General features: G+C 43.4%; 2 protein-coding genes and 1 pseudogene across 4 annotated transcripts in view; 1 reads left to right on the top strand and 2 right to left on the bottom strand.

Annotated features, from left to right (window-relative positions):
- Nucleotides 1-234: 234 nt before the first annotated feature.
- top3b (DNA topoisomerase III beta) overlaps nt 235-24,770 on the top strand; it is an 88,562-nt gene continuing 64,026 nt past the window's right edge. Inside the window, exons 1-2 of one of the 3 annotated variants that reach the window (XM_085909065.1) lie at nt 235-1,355; nt 24,254-24,385. In XM_085909065.1, the coding sequence (XP_085765191.1) occupies nt 1,286-1,355; nt 24,254-24,385 (202 nt within the window). In that variant the 5' untranslated portion in view covers nt 235-1,285. Of the gene's footprint in view, nt 1,356-24,253; nt 24,386-24,770 lie in introns of those variants that run through there. The other 2 variants (XM_085909064.1, XM_085909067.1) reach the window with 2 other exon arrangements.
- Nucleotides 14,851-16,029, bottom strand: LOC147057656 (interleukin-17A). Its single transcript, XM_085910732.1, has 2 exons — nt 15,827-16,029; nt 14,851-15,282 (listed from the first exon to the last, which is right to left on the bottom strand). Exons 1-2 carry the CDS (start codon nt 16,000-16,002, stop codon nt 15,054-15,056), a joined length of 405 nt encoding a protein of 134 aa, XP_085766858.1. The 5' UTR covers nt 16,003-16,029; the 3' UTR covers nt 14,851-15,053.
- Nucleotides 18,757-19,675, bottom strand: LOC147057657 (uncharacterized; annotated as a pseudogene).

The following is a 24,770-nucleotide window of genomic DNA, read 5'->3' on the forward strand; positions in this document are numbered from 1 at the left end:
TGCACACTTGCAGAAAATAATGCTTAAATCCCTTCCAAGTTTTCAGGTATTTCTAGTTGAGTTTGATATTCATGTAAATTCTTTTAAATCAATGAGAAAAAAACAAGGAAATGTATACATTGCGGTTCCCAAGTGAATTGTCTTTAGTTGATCTTGAACGAAAGTTTACTATACCTTTTGTTTTTGTAATTGTGTTTGTATGTTTGTGCTAGTGTGCATTGGTTAATGTGCCCTATTTTTGTTTGTTTATTTGAGTGTGTCACCACAGCAGATCAATCGTTTCCATTTCACTCTGTCCTCTATATTTTCCTCTGTCACACCAATCACGTGCACGTTCTCCCGCACCACATCCATAAACTTCACTTTTTGGCCTCCCTCTCATATACCCTGGGTCCCTCGTCATCACATTACCAAACCATCTCAATCTCTCCTCTCTGACTTTGTCTCCAAAGCCTCCCACCTGGGCTGTCCGTTTAATATGTTCATTCCTAACATCAACATCTTCATCTCTGCCACCTCCAGGTCTGCCTTCTGTCTTTCTGTTAGTGCCACCGTACAAGCCGAACAACGTAGCTGGTCGCATTACTGCCTTGAAGACCTTTCCCTTCAGCCTTGCAGATATTATTCGATCACAAATCACTCCTGCCACCTTTGTCCACCCACTCCACCCTGCTTTCACTTTCTTTTCCACCACTCTGCCACACTCTCCATCACGTTGCACAGTTAACCCTAAGTATTTAAACTTATCTACTTTCACCACCTCTACTCCTTGTAATAGTTTTGTTCCACTGAGTTTCTCGAATAATTTGTTGGGGATATGATACTCGAGAGAGAGTTGTTATTTAGGGAAGAGTTTAATCAATTGTTCTTCAAGGCTTCTGTCTTTTTATTCTTTGGTTATTTCAGTATGTACTTTTTTATTACAATGATGATAGTTTTCTTCTATATATTATCAAAATTAACTTGGTTGATTTTCTTAATGGCTATACAATATTTTATAAATACATCCTGAAATAATTTCCAATTTGGTCAGGAGGTGACGCACCATAAGACAGATGTCTCCTCAACCAAGAATTAAGCGGTTCGGAAAACTTAATGAATGAATAATTATAATGTACCATACCCCCAGACCAGCAGATGGGAGTAATGCAATTTTAAGGAGGCTGCCAACTGTCAGTTAAATTAGAGTAAGAATCGGCCGAAGAAGCTAGCCGTCAATTCATTGTAATGATTACCAGCAGCTTCTTGTATTGCATTTAGTTAAATTTATGCTGAGAAGTACAAAATGAGGACCGTTCTGATGGTGGCAGAAAAGCCTTCCCTGGCTCAGTCAATTGCCAGAATTCTCTCTAAAGGTCTGTACGGATTAATAATTTGTATTACAGTTAGGCATTTCATATGTTGGGTGAACATAAATGTGCAATTCTTTCTAGCCAGGTGACAAAAGTCAGAAAATCCGGAAATGTTGTTCTTTCGTCTCTGAATTTCAAATGGGAAAACATTTTGGCAGATTTTATTCTTTAAAACAAAGACGTTATAAATATGATTGAAATGAGGGGTTTTGTTGTTTGTGGTGCAATTGCTTGAGGGAAAGAAGGGCGTAACAGACACACCAAGCCGTCTTCCCTTTTCAGACCAGCCGCTCCTGAATTTCAAGTATGCCCTTATTTTAGGCGTTGCGGTGAGAGCGAAGGAAAAGCAGAGCAGTACGATACCATATTTACACATAGGGAGTCGCTGATGGTGTAGGGGGGCACTTGCTTGCCTTGTGTGTCGACACCAAGAGTTCGCGTCCCACATATGACGGTGTGAATGTGTGAGTGACAGTCTGAATGAGAATATGCAACATATTGAGGCATATCTGAAATTGCACGTCTTTTGTTTTGAAAACCGTATGTATTTTTAAATATTATGTCATTTTTCCAAATGAAAAATGTGTAACTGACATACACATTCAAAACAACCTCAGCAGTGCAATTTAATAGAATTGGTTATCATGACCTGAAAGCTATTAAACTAAAACACTCATATTTACAGAAACAAATTCATGGAAAAATGAGAGAAGCATTAGAATGAAATTATAAGATGTATCAGTCCAGTCCATATAGGATTATCCTGCAGTGTCGAATTTATACGATGCGTGTTCGGCTTTGCTTGTCTTTAGGAAGAATGACACGCCTGAGACAAAAATCAAACTTACACAGGATGGTCTAAGTCTGAATCCAATTCTTGTTAAAGGCACACAAAGATGGGGGCCAGTTTGTCTTCCATAATCATTCCTTGGCGTCTCGTCCTGTCCTTGGCGGCCCTTGTGGTTGTTCTCGTTCTTCTCCCTGCTCCTTTGTTTGTTTTCTCCAGTTCCTGCAGATATGATACTCACACCTATATCAATCCTCCCACCTCTATCCAAACTCTTAGAAAAAATCCTGTCAAAACAACTTATAGAACATCTTGAAACAAACCACCTTCTCAACAACTCACAATTCGGCTTCCGATCAGCTCGTTCAACACTATCTGCACAGCTACTATACACAGATTGTCGCCAACACGTCCTGTCAGAGGCCTCAGGTAGTACGTGTTGGCAACAATGTCTCCGGCAGCATCACGCTGAGCACGAGGGCCCCTCAAGGCTGCATGCTCAGTCCGCTGCTCTTCACCTTGCTGACGCATGACTGCACTGCAATCTACAGCAGCAACCGCGTGCTGAAATATGCCGAGCGACACGACTGTGGTGGGTCTCATCACTGAGGGCGACGAGACTCAATACAGGTCGAAGGTCGACCTTCTGGCCACGTGGTGCAGGGACAATAACCTTCTGCTGAACGTCAGCAAGACCAAGGAGATTGTTGTTGACTTCCGGAAGGGTCACACCCAACACCTGCCGCTGACCATCGACGGTGCTGTGGTGGAGAGAGTGAGCAGCACCCGATTCCTGGAGGTGCACATCAGTGAGGACCTCTCCTGGACCACCAACGCTGCGTCGCTGGCGAAGAAAGCTCAGCGCCACCTGTACTTTCTGCGGAAACTCAGACGAGCACGTGCTCCTCCTGCCATCATGACCACATTCTACCGTGGCACCATTGAGAGCGTCCTCTCCATTTGTATTGCTGTGTGGGGTGGTGGCTGCACTGAATACAACATGAAGGCCCTGCAGCGCATAGTGAACACTGCTAGTAAGATCATTGGGGCTTCACTCCCCTCCCTGAAGGACATTTACACCTCCCGTCTCACCTGCAAGGCGACCGCGATTGTGTGTGATGTGAGTCACCCCGCTCATGCTTTGTTTGATCTTCTGCCCTCTGGGAAGAGGTACAGATGCCTGCGCTCCCGCACCAACAGCTTCACACTCCAAGCTGTCAGGATCCTGAATTCCCTCCACCCTCGGCTGCATAACGTCCTGTTCTTTTGCGCTATGGTCTGGCTGTCTTTTGTATGCACGCTTGCTCTATTTTGCTCCTCTTATTTGTCGATGTATTGTTTGTTTATTTATTTGGGTTATTTGCTTATTACTTATTCATTGCTCTTGTCTATTCATTTTTACTCTTTGTGCTATTTGCTTGTATGTGTTGTGTACTGTGTCTAGTCACCGTGGGACGGTGGGAAACGTAATTTCGATCTCTTTGTGTGTCTTATCGTGAAGAAATTGACAATAAAGCAGACTTTGAGAACATATACGCAGCTCTCTTAATAAAGGCCGCATCACAGGAGCAGTCTTTATAGATTTCCGTAAAGCCTTTGACACAGTTAACCACCAAATACTCCATAACAAACTAGCTTCCTTTCATCTCTCGCCCTCAGTTCTAACTATGCTCTCCTCATACCTCTCGGATAGAATCCAGGTTGTTAATTTTGGTCAGGCAATATCTACTCCACTACCATCTCCCACTGGTGTCCCCATGGGCAGCATACTGGGCCCATTATTATTCTTCATGTATATCAATGACCTGTCCAACATATGCGACCAAACTCAAATCAGTTATTTTCACTTCAGATCCGCACACCAAAACCATAAACTCCAAACTTACTTCTGATCTCCACCTCCTACATGACTGGCACAAAGTAAATCATCTGATGATCAATGTTAAAAAAAACTGAAATAATGTAAGAAAAACATCTCCATAACTGTCCCCATCACTCTGTCCGATCAAACTCGAGTAGTCACAGACAGATAAATATCTTGTAGTGCTCTTAGACTCCCACCTCACCTACAAAAAAACATGTTTACACTCTCACTAATAAGCTCAAACAGAAAATATATTTCTATCACAAGATCAGGCCCGTACCTGAGATTTTACAAAAATATATACCGGTATTAAAAAACAAAACAAAACAGTAAGCCTGATTGTCTTGAGAATTAGTCATAAAAGGTTTGATGAAATACAAATGTATGTTTTATATTCAGTATTCAATTTTAATCCTTAAAAAAACACAAACCAATAGCAGTCATCCGCGGTTACCTTGACAACGTACTGTAACATGGAGATGTGGCTAAAGCGTAGCAGCGATGCTGCTGTTGAAAACACGGAGAAACAAGTAAAAAAGAAGGCAAAACCAGAGCCAATGAAGTACTGACAGTACATAGAAGACTATTGTTTGATGGGATTTATGTGCACAAGTTGTAACCCACCCTGTGCTTTGTTTGCGGGGAGAAATTAGCCAACGCTAGCATGAAGCCGGCCCATCTCCAGCGGCATCTCACCACAAAACACGGATGCCATGTTGGTAAGCCACCGGAGTTCTTTTGGAGGAAACTTTCCGACTTCAAGTCATCCCAAGACACGATGCGAATTCCTCCACGACATCAGCCAAAGCCCTGGAGGCTTTTTATGTGGTTTCTTTGCTCGTAGCTAAAGCCCCAAAAAATTTTCACCATAGATATAAGATATTATTTATTTACCGTAATTTTCGGACTATAAGTCGCGATTTTTGTCATAGTGTGGGTGGGGGGGCGACTTATACTCAGGAGCGACTTATGTGATTTTTTTTCACAAATTTTCAAAATTCAAAAATCCGCGATGTAGTGAAACCGCGATAAACGAACCGCGATCTAGCAAGAGATTACTACTGTCATTTGAACTGCAAGTGACGTCATCCGTGCCGCGCAGCGGTTGTTTACATAAAGGCCAAAGGATTCGATCCCGGAATGACGAAGATGACGAAGGGCCCCATGTACTACCAGCATCATTAGCGGCTTTGTTTGTAAGTGACACGGTGGACAAAGAGTTTGAAGGATTTAATGATTTGGAGTGACACATAAGGTTTGAATAACCGTTATGGCTTTTACGCACGCCCGATCCTTCTCGACAGGAGCTCTCTTTCACCTCCGTGGATGGAAGTCGGTTGCCGGCCGGGTGACTGTCCGGGGACGGTGGATGGGGCTCGGACATGGCTTTTACGCACGCCCGGTCATACTCGACCAAACCCACGTCTTTCCTGGTACTTTGTTAACGCTACAATATCGTTATATACTACTAGATCTCTGCAGCGCACGCGCGGCGTTGTTGACATAAAGAACGAGGAGTTTGATCGATGGATTTAATGATTTGGAATGACACAGATGGTTTGATATTATTGTTATATAAACCCACGTCTTCCCTGATACTTTAACGCTACAATATAGTTATATACTAGATCTCTGGAGCGCACGCGCGGCGTTGTTGACATAAAGAACGAGGAATTTGATCGATGGATTTAATGATTTGGAGTGACACAGATGGTTTGATAATATTGTTTTAATATGATAATTATTTTAAATATACTTTATATATCGTTATATGGGTCTGTGGAATAATTAGAAATGCAACTTACAACGGGTCTGATGCGGCATTGTTTACATAAAGCACGATTGCTGGATTTAATGAATTGGAGTGACACAGATGGTTTGATGAACGTGTTATTTATGTAATACTTACTTGAATAACTTGTTGCGTCAGGCCCGTTCTCAGCTCCTTGTTTGTGTATACCGTAATTTTCGGACTATTATACGCTCCGGAGTATAAGTCGCACCACCCGTAAAATGCACAATAACGTGAAAAAAAACATATATAAGTCGCACCGGAGTATAAGTCGCACTTTTGGGGCAAATGTATTTGTCAAAATCCAACACCAAAAACAGACACGAACCAGCAACAACAGGCTAAACGATACGGTATGCTAACGTGACATACACAAACGAGAGGCTGAGAACGGGCCTAACGTAACATTCAGAGTTATTCAAATGATTATTACATAAATAACACGTTTATCAAACCATCTGTGTCACTCCAAATCATAAAATACATCGATCATTGATCGTGTAAACAATGCCGCGTACGCGCGCCGTCGGACTCGTGATTTGCATGTCTAATTATTCCACAGACCCATATAACGATATACAAAGTATATTTCAAATAACTATCATATAGCAACAATATTACCAAACCATCTGTCACTCCAAATCATAAAATACATCGATCATTGATCGTGTAAACAATGCCGCGTACGCGCGCCGTCGGACTCGTGATTTGCATGTGTAATTATTCCACAGACCCATATAACGATATATAAAGTATATTTCAAATAACTATCATATAGCAACAATATTACCAAACCATCTGTCACTCCAAATCATAAAATACATCGATCATCGATCGTGTAAACAATGCCGCGTACGCGCGCCGTCGGACTCGTGATTTGCATGTCTAATTATTCCACAGACCCATAGAACGATATACAAAGTATATTTCAAATAACTATCATATAGCAACAATATTACCAAACCATCTGTCACCCCAAATCATAAAATCCATCGATCATTGATCGTATAAACAATGCCGCGTACGCGCGCCGTCGGACTCGTGATTTGCATGTCTAATTATTCCACAGACCCATATAACAATATATAAAGTATATTTCAAATAACTATCATATAGCAACAATATTACCAAACCATCTGTCACTCCAAATCATAAAATACATCAATCATCGATCGTGTAAACAATGCCGTCGGACTCGTGATTTGCATGTCTGCCGTGATGTGTGCTCGCGTGCTGTCCATCACAAGCAGAGCTTGCATCCTAAATTGCATTGCTGCCCCTACTGTTTTTTTTGTTTTTGTTTTTGTTTTTACATCACCACACTAAATTCTCTTCACCAGACCTGTGCTTTTTAAAAACTCAAAAAAACAGCGCTTTCCCCTCCCAGTTGTTGCGTCACGGCCAATAGTGAAATTTAAATCACCCTCCTTCAGTTTAGTTTGAAAATAACTAATTTCTTTTTCAGCTGTTCTTTTTTTGTTTTGTTTATTTGTTTCATGAACTTGAATATTGTGCTTTAAAGTGTGAATTGCTTTATTCATTTTTCAGTGTATTAAAAATATGTGAGGTGATCAACTGTACTAGTAAGTAATGTGTTAATGATCAAGTAAATATTTTGGAAAAAAAAAACACATAAGTCGCTCCTGAGTATAAGTCGCCCCCCCACACAAACTATGAAAAAAAACGCGACTTATAGTCCGAAAATTACGGTATGTCACATTAGGATACCGTATCGTTTAGCCTGTTGTTGCTGGTTCATGTCTGTTTTTGGTGTTGGATTTTGACAAATAAATTTGCCCCAAAGTGCGACTTATACTCCGGTGCGACTTATATATGGTTTTTTTCCACTTTATTGTGCATTTTATGGCTGGTGCGACTTATACTCTGGAGCGACTTATAGTCCGAAAATTACGGTATATTTAAGTTAATTTATTTTCATGAACACGTTTTTAGTTATGTATATTTTTATTTCCTTGCAAGAGATTTTTACAAGAAAGATTAGTATAAATTAGCAGTGTTCTGCATACAGTCTGAGTTTTGAAAGGTTTTATGCCTTTTTGGTGGTCATTGTTTACTGTTTATCTTTTTTGTTTCTATATGCAGTGTTTGAAACCTAAATGTCGGTCAGGTACATTGCTATAAGTTGTTTAACGTTAATAAATAATGGGAGTGGGGGGGTGGGCGGGGTAGGTGTGGGTGGGCGTGTTCTCTCGCGCGCGTTTTTTTTCTAAGTGACACAAGACGAAGATGAGGGTGAGGGGCCAGACAAAGGACGGCTCACCAAAGCCCCTTATGAAACAAAAATGGACTCAGTTTTGCCTCGCCCGGACGCGGGTCACCGGGGCCCCTCTCTGGAGCCAGGCCTGGAGGTGGGGCTCGAAGGCGAGCGCCTGGTGGCCGGGCTTTCACCAATGGGGTCCGGCCGGGCATAGCCCGAAAAGAAAACGTGGGTCCCCCTTCCCATGGGCTCACCACCTGTAGGAGGGGCCAAAGGGGTCGGGTGCAAAGTGAGCTGGGCGGCGGCCAAAGGCGAGGACCTCGGCGGTGCGATCCCCGGCTGCAGAGGCTGGCTCTAGGGACATGGAATATCACCTCTGGCTGGAAAGGAGCCCGAGCTGGTGTGTGAAGCAGAAAAGTTCAGACTAGACATAGTCGGACTTGCCTCCACACATATTTTGGGCTCTGGTACAAGCCCTCTCGAGAGGGGCTGGACTCTCTTCCACTCTGGAGTTGCCCACGGTGAGAGGCGTCGAGCAGGTGTTGGCATACTTATTGCCCCCCGGCTGGGCGCCTGCACATTGGGGTTCACCCCGGTGAGCGAGAGGGTAGCCTTCCTCCGCCTTCGGGTGGGGGGGACGGGTCCTGACTGTTGTTTGTGTCTATGCACCAAACGGCAGCTCAGAGTACCCACCCTTTTTGGAGTCCCTGGGGGAAGTGCTGGAGAGCGCTCCTTCTGGGGACTCTATCGTTCTACTGTGTGACTTCAATGCTCACGTGGGCAATGACAGTGAGACCTGGAAGTGCGTGATTGGAAGGAACGGCTATTGCTGGACTTCTGTGCTCGACACGGATTTTCTATCATGAACACCATGTTCAAGCATAAGGGTGTCCATGTGTGCACTTGGCACCAGGACACCCTAGGCCGCAGTTCGTTAATTGACTTTGTAGTTGTGTCATCGGATTTGCGGCCGTATGTTTTGAACACCCGGGTGAAGAGAGGGGTGGAGCTGTCAACTGAGTACCACCTGGTGGTGGGTTGGCTCCGATGGTGGCGGAAAGTGCCGGTCCGACCTGGCATGCCCAAACGCTCTGTGAGGGTCTGCTGGGAATGTCTGGCAGAATCCCCTGTCAGGAAGAGCTTCAACTTCCACCTCCGGCAGCGCTTTTCCCACCTCCCGGGGGAGGCGGGGGACATTGAGTCCGAGTGGACCATGCTCCGCGCCTCCATTTTTGAGGCAGCTGACCGGAGCTGTGGCCGTAAGGTTGTTGGTGCCTGTCGTGGCGGCAATCACCGAACCCGCTGGTAGACACCGGCGGTAAGGGATGCCGTCAAGCTGAAGAAGGAGTCCTATCGGGCCGTTTTGGCCTGCAGGACTCCGGAGGCAGCTGATGGCCAAGCGGAACAAGGCTACGGCGGTTGCTGAGGCAAAAGCCCGGGCGTGGGAAGAGTTTGGCGAGGCCATGGAGAATGACTTCCGGACGGCTTCGAGGAAATTCTGGTCCACCATCCAGCGTCTCAGGACGCATGGCTGACACGCCTCTACAGCATTGCGTGGACATCGGGAACGGTGCCTCTGGATTGGCAGCCTCGGATTCAGGAGGAGCAGTGTGGCTTTCCTCCTGGCCGTGGAACAGTGGACCAGCTCTACACCCTCAGCAGGATCCTTTATGGACAGAATTTCTAGGCGCATCAGAGGCGTTGAGGGGGTCCGGTTTGGGGACCTCAGCATCGTGTCACTGCTTTTTGAAGATGACGTGGTGCTGTTGGCTTCTTCAGGCCGTGATCTCCAGCTCTCACTGGAGCGGTTCGCAGCCAAGTGTGAAGCGGTCGGGATGAGGGTCAGCACCTCCAAATCAGAGTCCATGGTCCTCGGTCGGAAAAGGGTGGAATGCCCAAGTGGAGGAGTTCAATTATCTTGGGGTCTTGTTCACGAGTGAGGGCAGGATGGAGCGCGAGATCGATAGGCGGATCGGTGCACCGTCGGCAGTAATGAGGACTCTGTATCGGTCCGTCGTGGTGAAGAGAGAGCTGAGCCAAATGGCAAAGCTCTCGATTTACCGGTCGATCTACGCTCCTACCCTCACCTATGGTCACGAGCTATGGGTCGTGACCGAAAGAATGAGATCCAGGATACAAGCGGCCGAAATGAGTTTCCTCCGCAGGGTTCCGGGCTCTCCCTTAGAGATAGGGTGAGAATCTCGGTCATCCGGGAGCGACTTGGAGTAGAGCCGCTGCTCCTCCACGCTAAGAGGAGCCAGATGAGGTGGCTCGGGCATCTCATCAGGATGCCTTCTGGACGCCTCCCTGGGGAGGTGTTCCGGGCATGTCCCACCGGTAGAAGACCCCGGGGACGACCTAGGATGTGCTGGAGAGACTATGTCTCTCAGCTGGCCTGGGAACGCCTTGGGATCCCCCGGGATGAGCTGGATGAAGTGGCTGAGGAGAGGGAAGTCTGGGAGTCCCTTCTAAAGCTGCTGCCCCCGCGACCCGACCCCGGATAAGCGGAAGAAAATAGATGGATGGACGGACAAGACGAAGATTACTATGGATTTAAAAATTTGGAGAGACACGGATGGTTTGATAAAATTGTTGTTTAGATTATTGTTAATTCATACATAGTTTATATATTGTTATATGGGCCTGTGGAAAAATTTTAACTGCAACGTGCCTCTGACATCGGACTTGTTTACATAAAGGAGGACGAACTCGATCGATGGCTTTAATGATTTGGAGTGACACAGATGGTTTGATAAACGTGTTATTTATGTTATAGTTATTTGAATAACTGTTAATGTTACATCAGGCCTATTCTCAGCTTCTCGTTTGTGTTTATGTCACGTTAGGATACTGTATCGTTAGCCTGTTGTAGCTGGTTCATGTCTGTTTTTGGTGTTGGATTTTGTCAAATAAATTTTCCCCAAAATGCAACTTCAACTCCGGAGCGACTTATATGTGGGGTTTTTTTTCCCACTATATTTTGCATTTTATGGCTGATGCGACTTGTATTCCGGAGCGACCTTTAGTCAGACAAATACGGTAATAGTCCGCCAGAACTGGTCCAAAATGATAAAAAGAGCTGACTTTGGGGAGAACCAATGGGGAACGGGTGTTTAGTTTAGTTTATTTAAAGGAAAGGTCGACATGTAACATCAAGGTTTCATGGACTGGCCTGACTGAGTTCAAGAGCTGTTTTACAGCAGCTTCCTATAACATTAAATACATTTCAATACAATATATACATTTCAAATACATCACATACATTGAATACAATTAAGTGCATGGACAATTATAAAATCCAGACTTAAAATGGGAGTGCGTTCAGTATACATAAAATGTAGTAATTAAATACAATAATACATAAAACATAAAGCGCATTCTGCTCCTCTATCCAGTCATTATCAAACACATATGCACATACAGACACACACACACACACACACCAACACAAAAGGATGACGCACAAAATATAAGACCACATAGATCTCACTAAGAACACACCTTTTTGTTCATCTTACTCGTCTGATTTATTCTCTATTTTACTTTTAGAAGCTATTTGTAATTCTTTTCCATTTATTTTGCAAATGTTAACTTCAGTGTGCGCACATAATTTGATCTCTGGCTCTTTTTTGTCTCATGCAAATATCTACTTTATATTTAAGCTAATTTCTGTTTCATTTTGGCAGCCAGGTTCTCACTTTGTTACATGGGAATCTGATCTAATATGATCTTCGTCTAGTCATATCTGTCTTTACTCATTTGTGCAGTCACGTGCCATGTGATTTTTCTCCGCAACTCCAGCATTCTATTCGACTAGGTTGCACAACTCCTCTTCCTCGGGCTCTAAAGCCCTCTCTGGCCTTTCTGTTCTCTGCCTGCATTTTGGTAAAAAGTGTCACTATCCTGGTCTACCAGAAAAGTGTCTTTTGATGCTTTCATTTGTTTTTGTCTTTGTTTGTCTATAGAGGGCGTGAGTTATGTATTCCTCTAAAGTTCCGGTCTTCATGCCTATATAATGTTTGGTCACCCAGCTATGTATTACTGGCCTGGACACTGCATGGATGGCATTTTTTTTTTTTTAGTTTTTTTTTTAAATTGCTGTTGATAGGCGCCTTCAAGGACCTTGAGGCGCATTATCTTCCACCAGTCCACTGGGTATTTTAAACACTTTTTTCATACGCACTCAATATTCATCAAATGTTTCATTATCATTTTGCTTTGTTCTCTTTATTCATTACCTGGATCATAATTTGGGTTGGCCACTTGTATCATTAGATATAGTGGCATGTTTGGAGTTTATTCTTAATCTACAATATTCGTGTCTTCAGTGAATGGGGCTGAAAGCAGAATTTTGTTTTTAGGTGACAATGGATAGTGTGCTCCCATTTTCTTTGACCATTTCTAGCGGGCTTTTCTGTCTGGTGGCTCTGTCTGTTGACCCATAAGGGGGGAGGGTGGTGACCCCTTATGTGCATCAGTGTCAGGTACTTGTGGACACAACTTCTCTATGACCTTATGTTTTGAAGTTGTTGCATGTGTTTTCTATTCGCGTTCTTTTATTTCTTCTAATTCTCCCCCTTCCTCTTCAGCTCTTTTTGTCTTATCTATTTTCCTTGCCTGCCTGCTGATCGTCCATTGTCTCATCCTCCTGCCTGCAATACAGCGCTTTCTGAGCTTTCTTTTTCTCTCCTCTCTTACCCAAAACACTACATCATCAGATGCCTTTTTACAATTTTTACGATTTCTTTTTGTTGTTCCGTGTATGGCACCTCTAAGTCCTAATAATTTGTTTGTTTCTAGTTGTCCCTCAAATTTATATATTTTTTAACCCATTTATTGAGATTTTCAGGTCGTTCGAGATTCTGCCTTTTAATTATTTTCCAATCTTTACATTTTAGATTATCTCGGGTATTAATTTTGCTCTTCCCGTTCCCCATTTTAATCAATTTGAAATACGGCTGCCAACTTGCGTTTTTTTTTCCTTTTTGTCCTTTTCAACTTGCGTCTTTGAACTTTTTTCAACTGTAAAACCATAGGGGTTTCTAAAGTCGGGTGTTTCCAGTGGGATAACGAAAAGATCCTGTGGTGATTCTCACTTTGACTACCGTTCTGGTGGAGAATCCTTGCCTATTGCGTCCACAGAACCACGTTATGTATTCCCTACTGCTTTAATATGGAATACTATATCTAGTGATACGTATTCCCATTCACACTCTCAATCACACATTATTACAGAGTTTTCGGCTTCCTGCGGACTCCGTCGTCACTTTTAGATGGATATCTCCGTCGGACACTTCTGTCCTTTTACTTAAACGGACCTCTCCGTTTTGTTACTTTTAGACGGACGTCTCCGTTCTGTAACTTTTCTTGGATACCTCTGTCCTTTTACTTAAACAGACCTCTCCGTTTTATTACTTTTAGATGGAAATCTCCGTTCTGTAACTTTTACCTAGGATTTTTATAGGGCACGACGAGCCCTCGGCCACACCACTCTTTTAAACAAAAAACAAACTCACCCTCTGGTTCGCTTCACCTCTGCACCTCGGACTGCCTTCAACCTTCAGATCCCAGCTGACGAGAAGACAGCCAGCCCTTGAAAAGGATTTTAAGACCTCTCCTAGGGAGGTCCCGCTGCACACTGTCTTTCTGGATCTCCGCTGACACCCGCTGGAATCCTCAGATTTATTGGCATCCGGCTTGAAGGACCAATTAAATGTCAGGTCTAAACACCATCAGACATTATTTTACACACTATAACAAAGCGGAGAATACAACCAGTATTCGTTTTACTCGCGACGGGAATTACGTAGAAGGTCCAGTTACAGTCCTCCACCAATTCTGAGCTCCTTTTTATTTTGGGTTACCCTGGTTACAAAAGGCGTTGCTATACTAAAGGGAGGGGAGATTGTGGCTGTAGCAACGGTGATTAGCTAAGGAATGTTATGTGGTGCGAGGCCGCATGGCCTTGGCTGTTCCGTGATCCCAGCAGTAATGTTGCAGTCTGTCCTGCTCCTCTTCAGCCGGTTGGCTGCTGGTTGGCTGACTTGTACTTGATGAGATATCTCGAAGCGTGTTGAGTGTCGTTTTCCTGTGGAACAATGCAACTTTCTTGCTAATTTTCACACAATACTAATATTGAATTAATATGGGATAATTTATATGCAACTACTTCAACAGATATGTCTTTTCTGTAACACTTAAAGACATACAGTCTCAATCAACAACAATCCATAGATAAAAGCTACAGAATTGTTTAAAAAGAGAAAGAAGTTCCTTTGAACTAAACAGAGTACTTTTTCAGGTGCAAAGGAGCTCTGCTCATAGCTAGTGATATAAGAAAGGAAGGGAGTTAAAGGAACTCTCTGGAGCTAGACAGAGAGCTTTGTTGAAGAAAGGGACTCCCAACTCGTCAGGCTGACCATTTTATTATTCCAACAAGCAGCATCGCTGCTACGCTTTAGCCACATCTTCATGTTACAGTGCGTCGTCAAGGCAACCGCAGGTGACTGCTATTGGTTTGTGGAGAGTCCGTTTTTTAAGGATTAAAATTGAATACTGAATATAAAACATACATTTGTATTTCATCAAACTTTTTATTCCTAATTCTCAAGACAATCAGGCTTACTTTTTTTTTTTCTTTTTTTAATACCGGTATGTATTTTTGTAAAATCTCATGTACCCCCTGGAGTACCTCCACGTACCACCAGGGTTACGCGTAAACCATTGGAGAACCACTGCTCTAAATCATTAAATCCATCGATTGACAGCACGTTCGCCATGACACATTGCGGAATCAGATTGCAATGAAAAACGAGATTCATTTGTGTGAGGCTTTTATTTCTTTGACACCCGGTAGGATAGTCTAAATGTGAGAAAATAACTAAGGATGTACAATAATTAATATTTTCAGTGTCTATTGAAACTTTTAAATGATATAAATTCACTATAATTAAATTACAACCCTTACATGAATCCTCTCAACAGACACATGCATCACAATCAACAATGCCATCAGATGACAATATCACCACTTGCCCTGCTTAGCTTTGCCTGGCGATAGCACATATACATGCTATGGTGATTAGTTCAAACTCTAAGGAGTAACTTGCCGTTGGTAAACAGCTGGGGTTCTTCTTGAGGACGGGCATCCACAGGGCTATTGGTATGGTCTCAAGACCAAAAGCATTGTCCAGACCTCTGCAGGAGTGGCTTGTGTGGCAACTGGCTTCATGGATCACTTGAGGTACCCGGTTCACATCAATGTTTTTACTATGTATAGGGATCAAAGTAAAACCAGAAATACGTAATGAGCATTCATGTACAAATTTTAATCAGGGATGTCTTTAATGGCTTTCAATGTATTTTTGATGCAGAATTAAAGATGTCTTTACTTTTTCCTAGCACATCAGATTTTTGAAATATTCTTATTTTTGTTTTGGACCTGTAAGCGCTTGTGCAATACGGATCTTACCATGCGTTATAATTTACTGTATAGTTATGACATTTCAGGTAAAAGACGTTGCTGTTTCAAACCCTTAATAAATATTAACAAACACATCATTCTATATTATCGACCCTGAACAGGATTAGCAATGTTGGAAATGTTGAAAATGGATGGATTATTTTTATGATGATGATTGATGACCACGACAACAATGAAAGCCTGATGTGCTCGAGAAATAATGAGAGCTTATTTGAATCAACACACACACTTTTCATCTAGAAAACTTTACTTGCATCTCTGATAAAAAAAAAAAAATGTTGACAAGTGTTAAAAATCAGCCTAATCTTTCAGGCTGAGACAAGTACTCACACATAATTCCAGGGGGCAATACTGCGCTCATTGATGTTGCTGGGCATATTGACCAACTGGCTGCTGTAATCATGCAAGCTGTATGTACAGATTGATTCATCAATACATTGGCTCTGTGGTGGCATAGCCAGGCACCAGTGGACAGCCAGCAGGTACAGCAAAAATGCACGCAGCATCTGCACACAGAAAAAGAATGGAGCTAAATTTTGTGGTTATTCCTTTCTAATATATATTTTGTGCTGTGATTATTGTATTAGTTCCCATCAACCCAGCACACAATAAGGAGTATAGATAATGGATTTCTGAACAATAGTAATGTAAATCTCACATACCTGAATCCTTTCCATTAGTGATTTTCAGGGGTAAAACAGCACACTTTAATCCTAGATTAAGCCTTGTTGATGATGTTGCAGCGTGTTTTTTCTCTTTGTCTTGGTTTCTTTGTCCCTCACCACATCCTTTTGCTGGAGTTTTGAGAACTGTTCTTGATGTAACCCTTTTTATATGTATGTGTACATGTGTGCAAGTCGCATGAATTTTAAAAACGTTTTGGTGATTTGTCATCAGCAAGTCTGAAATGTTGGTGAGGGCACACGTTGGCCACTCCAGTTTACGTTCATGTCCTTTGTCAATTCATATTCAACCTTGAGGGAATAATTTTATTCTCAGAGGATGTAAGAATGTAGCAAATGAAAGAGCTCTCTTCACTACCCCCTCACAATCCTGGAAATGAACATACAGTATCTAGTCAATAAATCTAAATCAGCCTTGGGTCATTCTAATGAAGGGTAATGTGTGTGTGGAAAAAGTAGTTTCCTTACCCACCTAGACTAGCGTCTTCAAGCATAGGTCCTCAACCATCTGCTGGAACACTTCATCCAGTTTGGGGGTAACTGCCCCTAGATGCCAAGTGACACTACTGTTGCCTTTACTCTCCACACTTTCTCCAGTTCTTCAGCCCTTTACATTTCTCCAGGTTTTTGTGTTCTTTTTTTTTTTATGTTGCTGTCATTCTGTATTATTACATCTATCATCTATCAGACACTACTGTTTTGTCTGATCACTACTTAATAAAATTTGAAATTTTAGTTCTTAGTCAAAGACAAGAGAGCAATCAGAATTATAGCAGCCGTAATATTAACTCCATGACTGCAACTGTGCTATCTGAACTACTGCCACCAGCAACTGCCGTATTTTCCCCATATACCACCTCTATTGATAATTTTACAAATTAATTCAATGCTACATTGTTAAATGCCATCGAATCTGTGGCGCCGCTACGTCTGGTAACTCGCCGTAGATTGCCTACTCCGTGGTTCACAGATGAAACACGTTCGCTTAAGCAATTAAGTAGAAAGCATGAGCGCAAATGGCGTTTAACCAAACTTGAGGTTTTCCATCAGGCATGGCGCGACAGCCTCCTGAAATATAAAGATGCGCTTATCATAGCAAAAACTTGTTATTTTTCGCAGGTCATTAATCTCAATAAAAACAATCCTAAATACCTATTTGATACAGTGGCAAAGCTAACACTACGCCAGCCCACCCCCGATAGCTCCTTTCACTCGGCTGACGAGTTCATGAAATTCTTTGCTCGAAAGATTGAATCCATTAGGGATGAGATCAAGATGACCATTCCGATCGCTCAGTCGGGACCGCCGATTACCGGCGCTGACGATCATGCAATAACCCTCTCAAATTTTAAAAGCGTGTCCCTTGAAAGACTTACACAATTAGTTAGTGCGGCTAAACAAACAACATGTTTACTCGACCTGCTTCCAGCCAAACTATTTAAATAATTATTTCAAATCTTAGGACCGTCCGTTTTAAATATAATTCATCTGTCTGTCTCCTCTGGAATAGTGCCAACAGCCTTTAAAACCGCTATCATTAAACCGCTACTTAAGCGACCAAATCTTGACCCGGACTGTCTCAGTAACTATAGGCCAGTTTCAAATCTTCCATTCAAAGCAAAACTTCTTGAAAAGGTAGTAGCGCAGCAGTTTATTGATTACATGGTCGCTAATAATCGATATGAATCTTTTCAGTCTGGTTTTAGAGCTAATCATTCCACTGAGACGGTACTTGACGAATGATCTCCTCATAGCTATGGATTCAAACACTTCATCGGTATTGTTACTACTCGATCTTAGTGCTGCCTTCGACACTGTAGACTTCAATATTTTATTAGAGCGTCTTAAAGGTTGTGTTGGTATTTCGGGGTCAGCACTAGGCTGGTTTCATTCATATCTATCAGACAGGACCAATTCAGCATGAGGGAACTGCAGCGGATTACCCTCCTAGAGGACACTGCCAGGACAATCGAGGGCACCTCCGACAGCTCTTCGCTTTGGCCTGGACATCCACTTTTTGATTTCCATATTATGTATTTTATGTGGCCTCTTTGCATCCATTGCAGCCTGGTGATCCTGAAAGGGGGATCCTTCCATCTGTGGTCCCTTCTCAAGGTTTCTCATTTTTCCCCTGGTAGGGTTTTTTTGAGTTTTTCCTTGCCCTTTTGGGAGCCCAAGATCAGGGGATGCTTTGAGAATAATTGTCAATTGTTTGTCTATGTGAAGCCCTTTGAGACTGCTTGTGTAATCTAGGCGCGATCTAATAAAAAAACGCATGTATGTATAATAATTTCCACATCACGAGTTGAAAGAATCGGACGACTTAGCAATATTACGGAGGTGAGAAAACACAGTTCAAGGTTGTTCTTAATGTGTTTTTAAAAGGAGACTGTTTGGTCAAATATAACACAGAGATTGGTTACAGTATCACTTAAGGGGATAGTACATGTCAAGTCAAGTTTCCTGTGGTTTCATGAAATAGGTGGTGATAACTAGAAGGACCAATTATCAACATCTCGGTTTTATATGGGTTAAGATGTAGGAAATTGATAAACCTCCATTGTTTAATCTGGACTGTCATGAATGGCTCAAACAGTAATCTATGTTTTGAGAAAGAGTGATGGCGCCTTCATGGTTTGGGTGAAGGCTGTCCTCAGCCGGTTGGGGCGGCCCCAGAAGGAGGACCAGTTATCTATAAACTGCAATCCCTGATTCTTGCAGAAACCAGCCATCCACCGATTAAGCGAGAATAATCTGCTAAACCTCTCATCATTGCCTCTCGCTGGCAAGGGGCCAGAGATATTTACTCGACACCGACTCGTCTTTCTGGGGAGATCACAAGTTGTCACTATGTTTCTCCTTGTGATCTCTGATTGCTTAAACCGAGTATACAGTATACAAGTAACGAGTGTTGTTGGTGCTACGCTTTTGACGAGGCCTATTACAAGCCAGCTCCCCGAGATAAGATTCAATGTCAGGTGCTCTGGCTCCAGGGATACACATTACTGTGGTTGGATTTTTAAGCGAGATGTTTTGTGTAATGGAGTCACCTATGACCAAAGTGTGAAAGCCAGTAGACCAAGATGGCTTGGGACGGCTATGCGTCTTAACATGCTCATCGCAGTTAGTGAGCTGCTTGGGGCTAATGGTAACTGGGCAAGCTGACTGACTACAGCCCGTATTTGTGTCCGCCACGTCTACGGTTATCGGGATGTTCTGCTCTAGCTGGTGGACACGTCCCTCTAGCAGAGACAAACTCTCTAAAAGAAGGGTGCAGGTCGTGCACGGAATCATCCAAACCTGTTGATCCCAAGCTATACTTGCGTATCCAATGAACGACGGTAGACAGACAGCCACGAAGCCTCCGCTGAAAGCCGAGCAGTGACGTAGTCTAAATGGCAAGGATTGACGGCCCGCGACTTACAAACAATAGTAAACTCCCAAAAGTGGAGTAAAAATGTAAAAAGCGAGTAAGGGAAACTAAAAAAGATTGTAGAAATGTAGGTCGTCTCTCCGGCGTTGCTGTGGCGCGCTCTACGTGACAAACCAGGAGTCAGGTTTATCAAATGCAACACACGTATGTCGTCTACTCCGCTGATTTTTGTTTTTCGCGGGTGGTTCTGGAGCGCATCTCCTGCGAAAAACGAGGGATCACTGTAGAATACGTGGCTTATGCCAACTCGTCTGAATGAATGAATGAAGGTGTTCCGTTTTAGCCTTTTTGACGTTGCTTTGGTAGAAACGCAAGCAGTCTTTCAGGATTTGATATGAGGTTTGTAACTAGTTTTATTTTTCCATCTGTCTTGCAGCATTCTTGTTTAGCTGCGTAAATTCTGTCATTAAATTATGGCTTGGCTCTTACTTTTGACTACACTGTTGTTACTGGAGTCGCCAAATTCAATTTACACAGCCCAACGCAGAAATGGGCAAACTATGGCCCGCGGGCCACATCCGGCCCACGGGGCCATTTAATCCGGCTCGCCAAACCTGAATAAATTATATTAAACTTTTTTTTTTTGGTCATTCTCCCTGTAATGACTGCCTTTCCCCAGTAGATGGGGAAACGTCCGCCCATGCATTTACTCCCGGAAGCAGTGTCAGAAAGCACGGTGCACACTCACAAGTGCGTATACGTACTCAGTAGTATGGACCTGGCGCACTCCGCGCTCTATTTCTATCAGTGCCGAATTTCGAGTGTGGGCTATGATGTCAGCATTCTTGTAATTCGTGCGCTGAGCTTTCAGATACAGTTTTATGCTAAAGCCACCCACAAACCTTCCACTGGAATCCTTCCATTAAAATGAGTGGCCCAAGGAAAAGAAAGGCGGACACTGAGTGTCGAGTGTTTAAAAAAGAGTGGACAATTTGGCTCGACCGACGTGTATGAGCAGACGTTCAGGCACGTGAACATCAACAAAGCCCCGTCACAGATCTAGGTTAACAGACAGCTCGGCTCTATCCTAAGAATCTCCACAACAAATTTTACTTCAGACTATGATGCACTAGCAAAAAAAGAGAAGACCAACAACACTGTTCCCACTAAAAATTCATTTTGAAAATAATTTGTACAAATAGCAGGGATTGACACTAGCGACCATTCTCATTTTCAAACAATGCAGTATGCTCAAGGACATTGATGCACCACCTGTTTGCGACTAATGTTAACCTTTAAAGGTTTTAAGGCCGACTTTAAGGAAGTGTTTCCTGTTTCCTCACCCCGTGTTACCGTTTTGATTTCTTTATTCCTTTATTTAGATTTATTCTTTCACTCATTCTCCAAGATGATGTACCGTATTTTTCAGACTAAAAATCGCTCTGGAATATAGGTCGCATTAGCCATAAAATGCACAATAACGTGAAAAAAAACATAAGTGGCTCCGGAGTATAGGTCGCATTTTGGGGGAAATTTATTCGACAAAATCCAACACCAAGATCAGACATGAACGAGCAACAACAGGCTACACGATAGGTATGCTAACGTGACATAAACACAAACGAAGAGCTGAGAACGGGCCTGACGTAACATTCATAGTTATTCTAATAACTATTACATAAATAACACGTTTATAAAACCATCTGTGTCACTCCAATTCATTAAATCCATCGATCGTCCTTGATGTAAACAAAGCTGCGTATGCGCCGCTGACGTCGGACTCGTAAATTGCATTTCTAATTATTCCACAGACCCATATAACTATATAGAAAGTATATTTCAAATAACTATCATATTACTACAATATTATCAAACCATCTGTGTCACTCCAAATCATTAAATCCAATGATTAAATTCCTCGTCCTTTGTCAACAACGCCACGCGTGTGGCCTGACGTCAGCCTCGTCGTTATTCCACAGATCTAGTATATAACTATATTGTGGCGTTCACAAAGAACAAGCAAAGACGTGGGTTTGGTAAATGGCTCTTTATTTAACAAAACAGTTCAACGAGGCAACAACTACTGAACTTCCAGCCACGGAGGTGGAAGAGAACTCCATAAAATAGGACCGGGCGTGCGTAAAAGCCATGTCCGAGCCCCATCCACCGTCTCCGGACAGCCACCTTGACATGTAATTTATATTACTTCACACAAACACTACATCCATCTGCTCCTGCTTCGGCTCCCCAGTCAAAATTTAGAACCCAACTCGGCCCACAAGTCAAAAGGTTTGCCCACTCCTAGCTTAATGTCATTTGTGTTTCAATATGGAACACAAAGCAGGCATTACAGAACCGACTGGCAATGACCGGGCGTTAAACAACATCCTCGTGGGGGCAGCACAGGAGCGTTCAATTCTGTCAACTCCAATGGAAGGTGGAGTTCCATGCCGCATAGGAGGATGCACAGACAGCAGCACAGCCAAACCTTCCTGGGAGGAGCTGTAGCAGGGAGGAGTCGACGTCCCAAATACACCACAGCGGAGCACATCTTTGCGTTCGTGAACGAGCAGAGGACAAAGTGTACTGTAGCTCCCTCCTTAGCTTCTTTAGCTGACCACCATGCCTCCCACAGCGCTGCTTTCTTCACAAAGGGATAGTGACAAGCAAAAAGCTCCGCTGGGATGTCAGCCAGAAACCTGGGCAATGTCTCCTCCTATTCAGTCGTCAAGGTGCAATCAAATAATGATTGGCGATTGTACATGAGCAAAGTTTCCATCAGTAATGCACCCAACGGTAAAAATAGCATATAACGCCGAAAGACATCTTTAACAATTCCCTGCAGCAGGCCGTCGTCCCGTCATGCTTCAAGGCTGCCACCATCATACCTGTGCCGGAAAATCCTGCTCCTTCCTGCTTCAATGATTACCGCCCTGTGGCCCTGACCATCGTCATGAAGTGCTTTGAGCGGCTTGTCTTGCCGCACGTCAGATCTGTTCTTCCCCCACCGTAGACTCCTTCCAGTTTGCCTTCCGACCCAATCAGTCCTCTGAGGATGCCATCTGCTCTGCCCTCCACTCTGCTCTCACCCACCTGGAGAACAGGGACTCGTATGTGAGATTGCTGTTTGTGGACTTCAGTTCTGCTTTCAACACCATTGTTCCACAGCATCTCATTTGCAAACTCGACAACCTGGGCCTCAGCACCTCCGTTTGCAACTGGCTACTGGACTTCCTCTGTCAGAGGCCTCAAGTAGTACGTGTGGGCGACAATGTCTCCGGCAGCATCACGCTGAGCACGGGGGCCCCTCAAGGCTGCGTGCTCAGTCCGCTGCTCTTCACCCTGCTGACGCATGACTGCGCTGCGACCTACAGCAGCAACTGCGTGCTGAAATATGCCGACGACACAACTGTGGTGGGTCTCATCACCGGTGGCGACGAGACTCAATACGGATCGGAGGTCGACCTTTTGGCCGCGTGGTGCAGGTAAACAACCTTCTGCTGAACGTCAACAAGACCAAGGAGATTGTCATTGACTTCTGGAAGGATCACACCCACCACCTGCCGCTGACCGTCGACGGTGCTGTGGTGGAGAGAGTGAGCAGCACCAGATTCCTGGGGGTGCACATCAGTGAGGACCTCTCCTGGACCACCAACGCTGCGTCGCTGGCAAAGAAAGCTCAGCGCCGCCTGTACTTTCTGCGGAAACTCAGGCGAGCAAGTGCTCCTCTTGCCATCATGACCACATTCTACCGTGGCACCGTTAAGAGCGTCCTCTCCAGTTGTATTGCTGTGTGGGGTGGTGGCTGCTCTGAGTACAACATGAAGGCCCTGCAGCGCATAGTAAAATCATCGGGGCTCCACTCCCCTCCCTGAAGGACATTTACGCCTCCCGTCTCACTCGAAAGGCGACCGCGATTGTGTGTGATGTGAGTCACCCCGCTCACTCTTTGTTTGAACTTCTGCCCTCTGGGAAGAGGTACAGATGTCTGCGCTCCCGCACCACCAGACTCAAAAACAGCTTCATACTCCAAGCTGTCAGGATCCTGAATTCTCTCCACCCTCGGCTGCATAACGTCCTCTTCTTTTGCGCTATGGTCTGGCTGTCTGCTATTAGCACACTTGCGCCATTTTGCTGCTCTTATTTGTCTATCTATTTATTTATTTATTTATTTATTGTTTATTTGGGTTATTTGCTTATTACTTATTCATTTTATTGTCTGTTCGTTTTTACTCTTTGTGCTATTTGATTGTATGTGTTGTGTACTGTGTCTGGTCACCGTGGGACGGTGGGAAACGTAATTTCGATCTCTTCATGTGTCTTAACGTGAAGAAATTGACAATAAAGCGGACTTTGACTTTGACAGTTCTTAAAACGTTTGCGATCTCTCTGGACGGTACATTGTCTTGCATAATAATTATTTAACTTCTCCGCCTTTTGGATGTGCTACCCACAAATATCAAATTTCTTGTTTTGTCAGTGCTTACTAATAGCTATTTTTGACATCATTTTGATCAAGTTTTTGAAACACAAACTTGGATTTATCCTGTCCAACAATCTGATTTCCTTGATGCTTTTTATGTTCTTTCTGAAACCCGGTCTGGAGATGCAACCAAATAAATTATCCATGGTAATCATCATAAGGTCATGCATTCTTGATCAATACACTAATGCCTGTTTTTTCTCCTTTTTCATGTTTAGGAAATTGTACGAGCCGCAAGGGGCTCAATGCATCATGTTTTGTGCATGAATTCACTGGAATCTTCCAGGGCCAATCTGTACATTATAAGATGACTTCTGTTTGTGGACATGTGATGAGTCTGGATTTTATTGGTGGGTATTATTTCTATTCTATCATTCTAAACCTTATATATATTTTCATTTGATGCCCATTTAATCTTTAAATGTTTTAATAATTTAAACACCTACTTGTTTCAAATAAATTTGTGTTGAATTGGTAGCATAGTGCAGTGTTTGTCAACCACTGTGCTGTGGCACACTAGTGTGCCGTGAGTGATGGTCAGGTGTGCCGTGGAAAATTATCCAATTTCACCTAATTGTGTGAAGGGGAAGGCCTTCACACTTATGTCATTCTACACCATTCACTTTATTGTGTTGGCGAAGGCCTTCTTGTGATTCTACACCATTCACTTTAGTAGTGTTAAGGTCCACCTTTAGAAGGTCACTGTTTAGCTCAGTAAGTAGAGAATGGCACGTT

This window comes from Syngnathus leptorhynchus, chromosome 4 (genome assembly GCF_054491065.1).
Source record: "Syngnathus leptorhynchus isolate UIUO chromosome 4, UIUO_Slep, whole genome shotgun sequence".
In the NCBI taxonomy this organism is placed as follows: Eukaryota; Metazoa; Chordata; class Actinopteri; order Syngnathiformes; family Syngnathidae; genus Syngnathus; species Syngnathus leptorhynchus.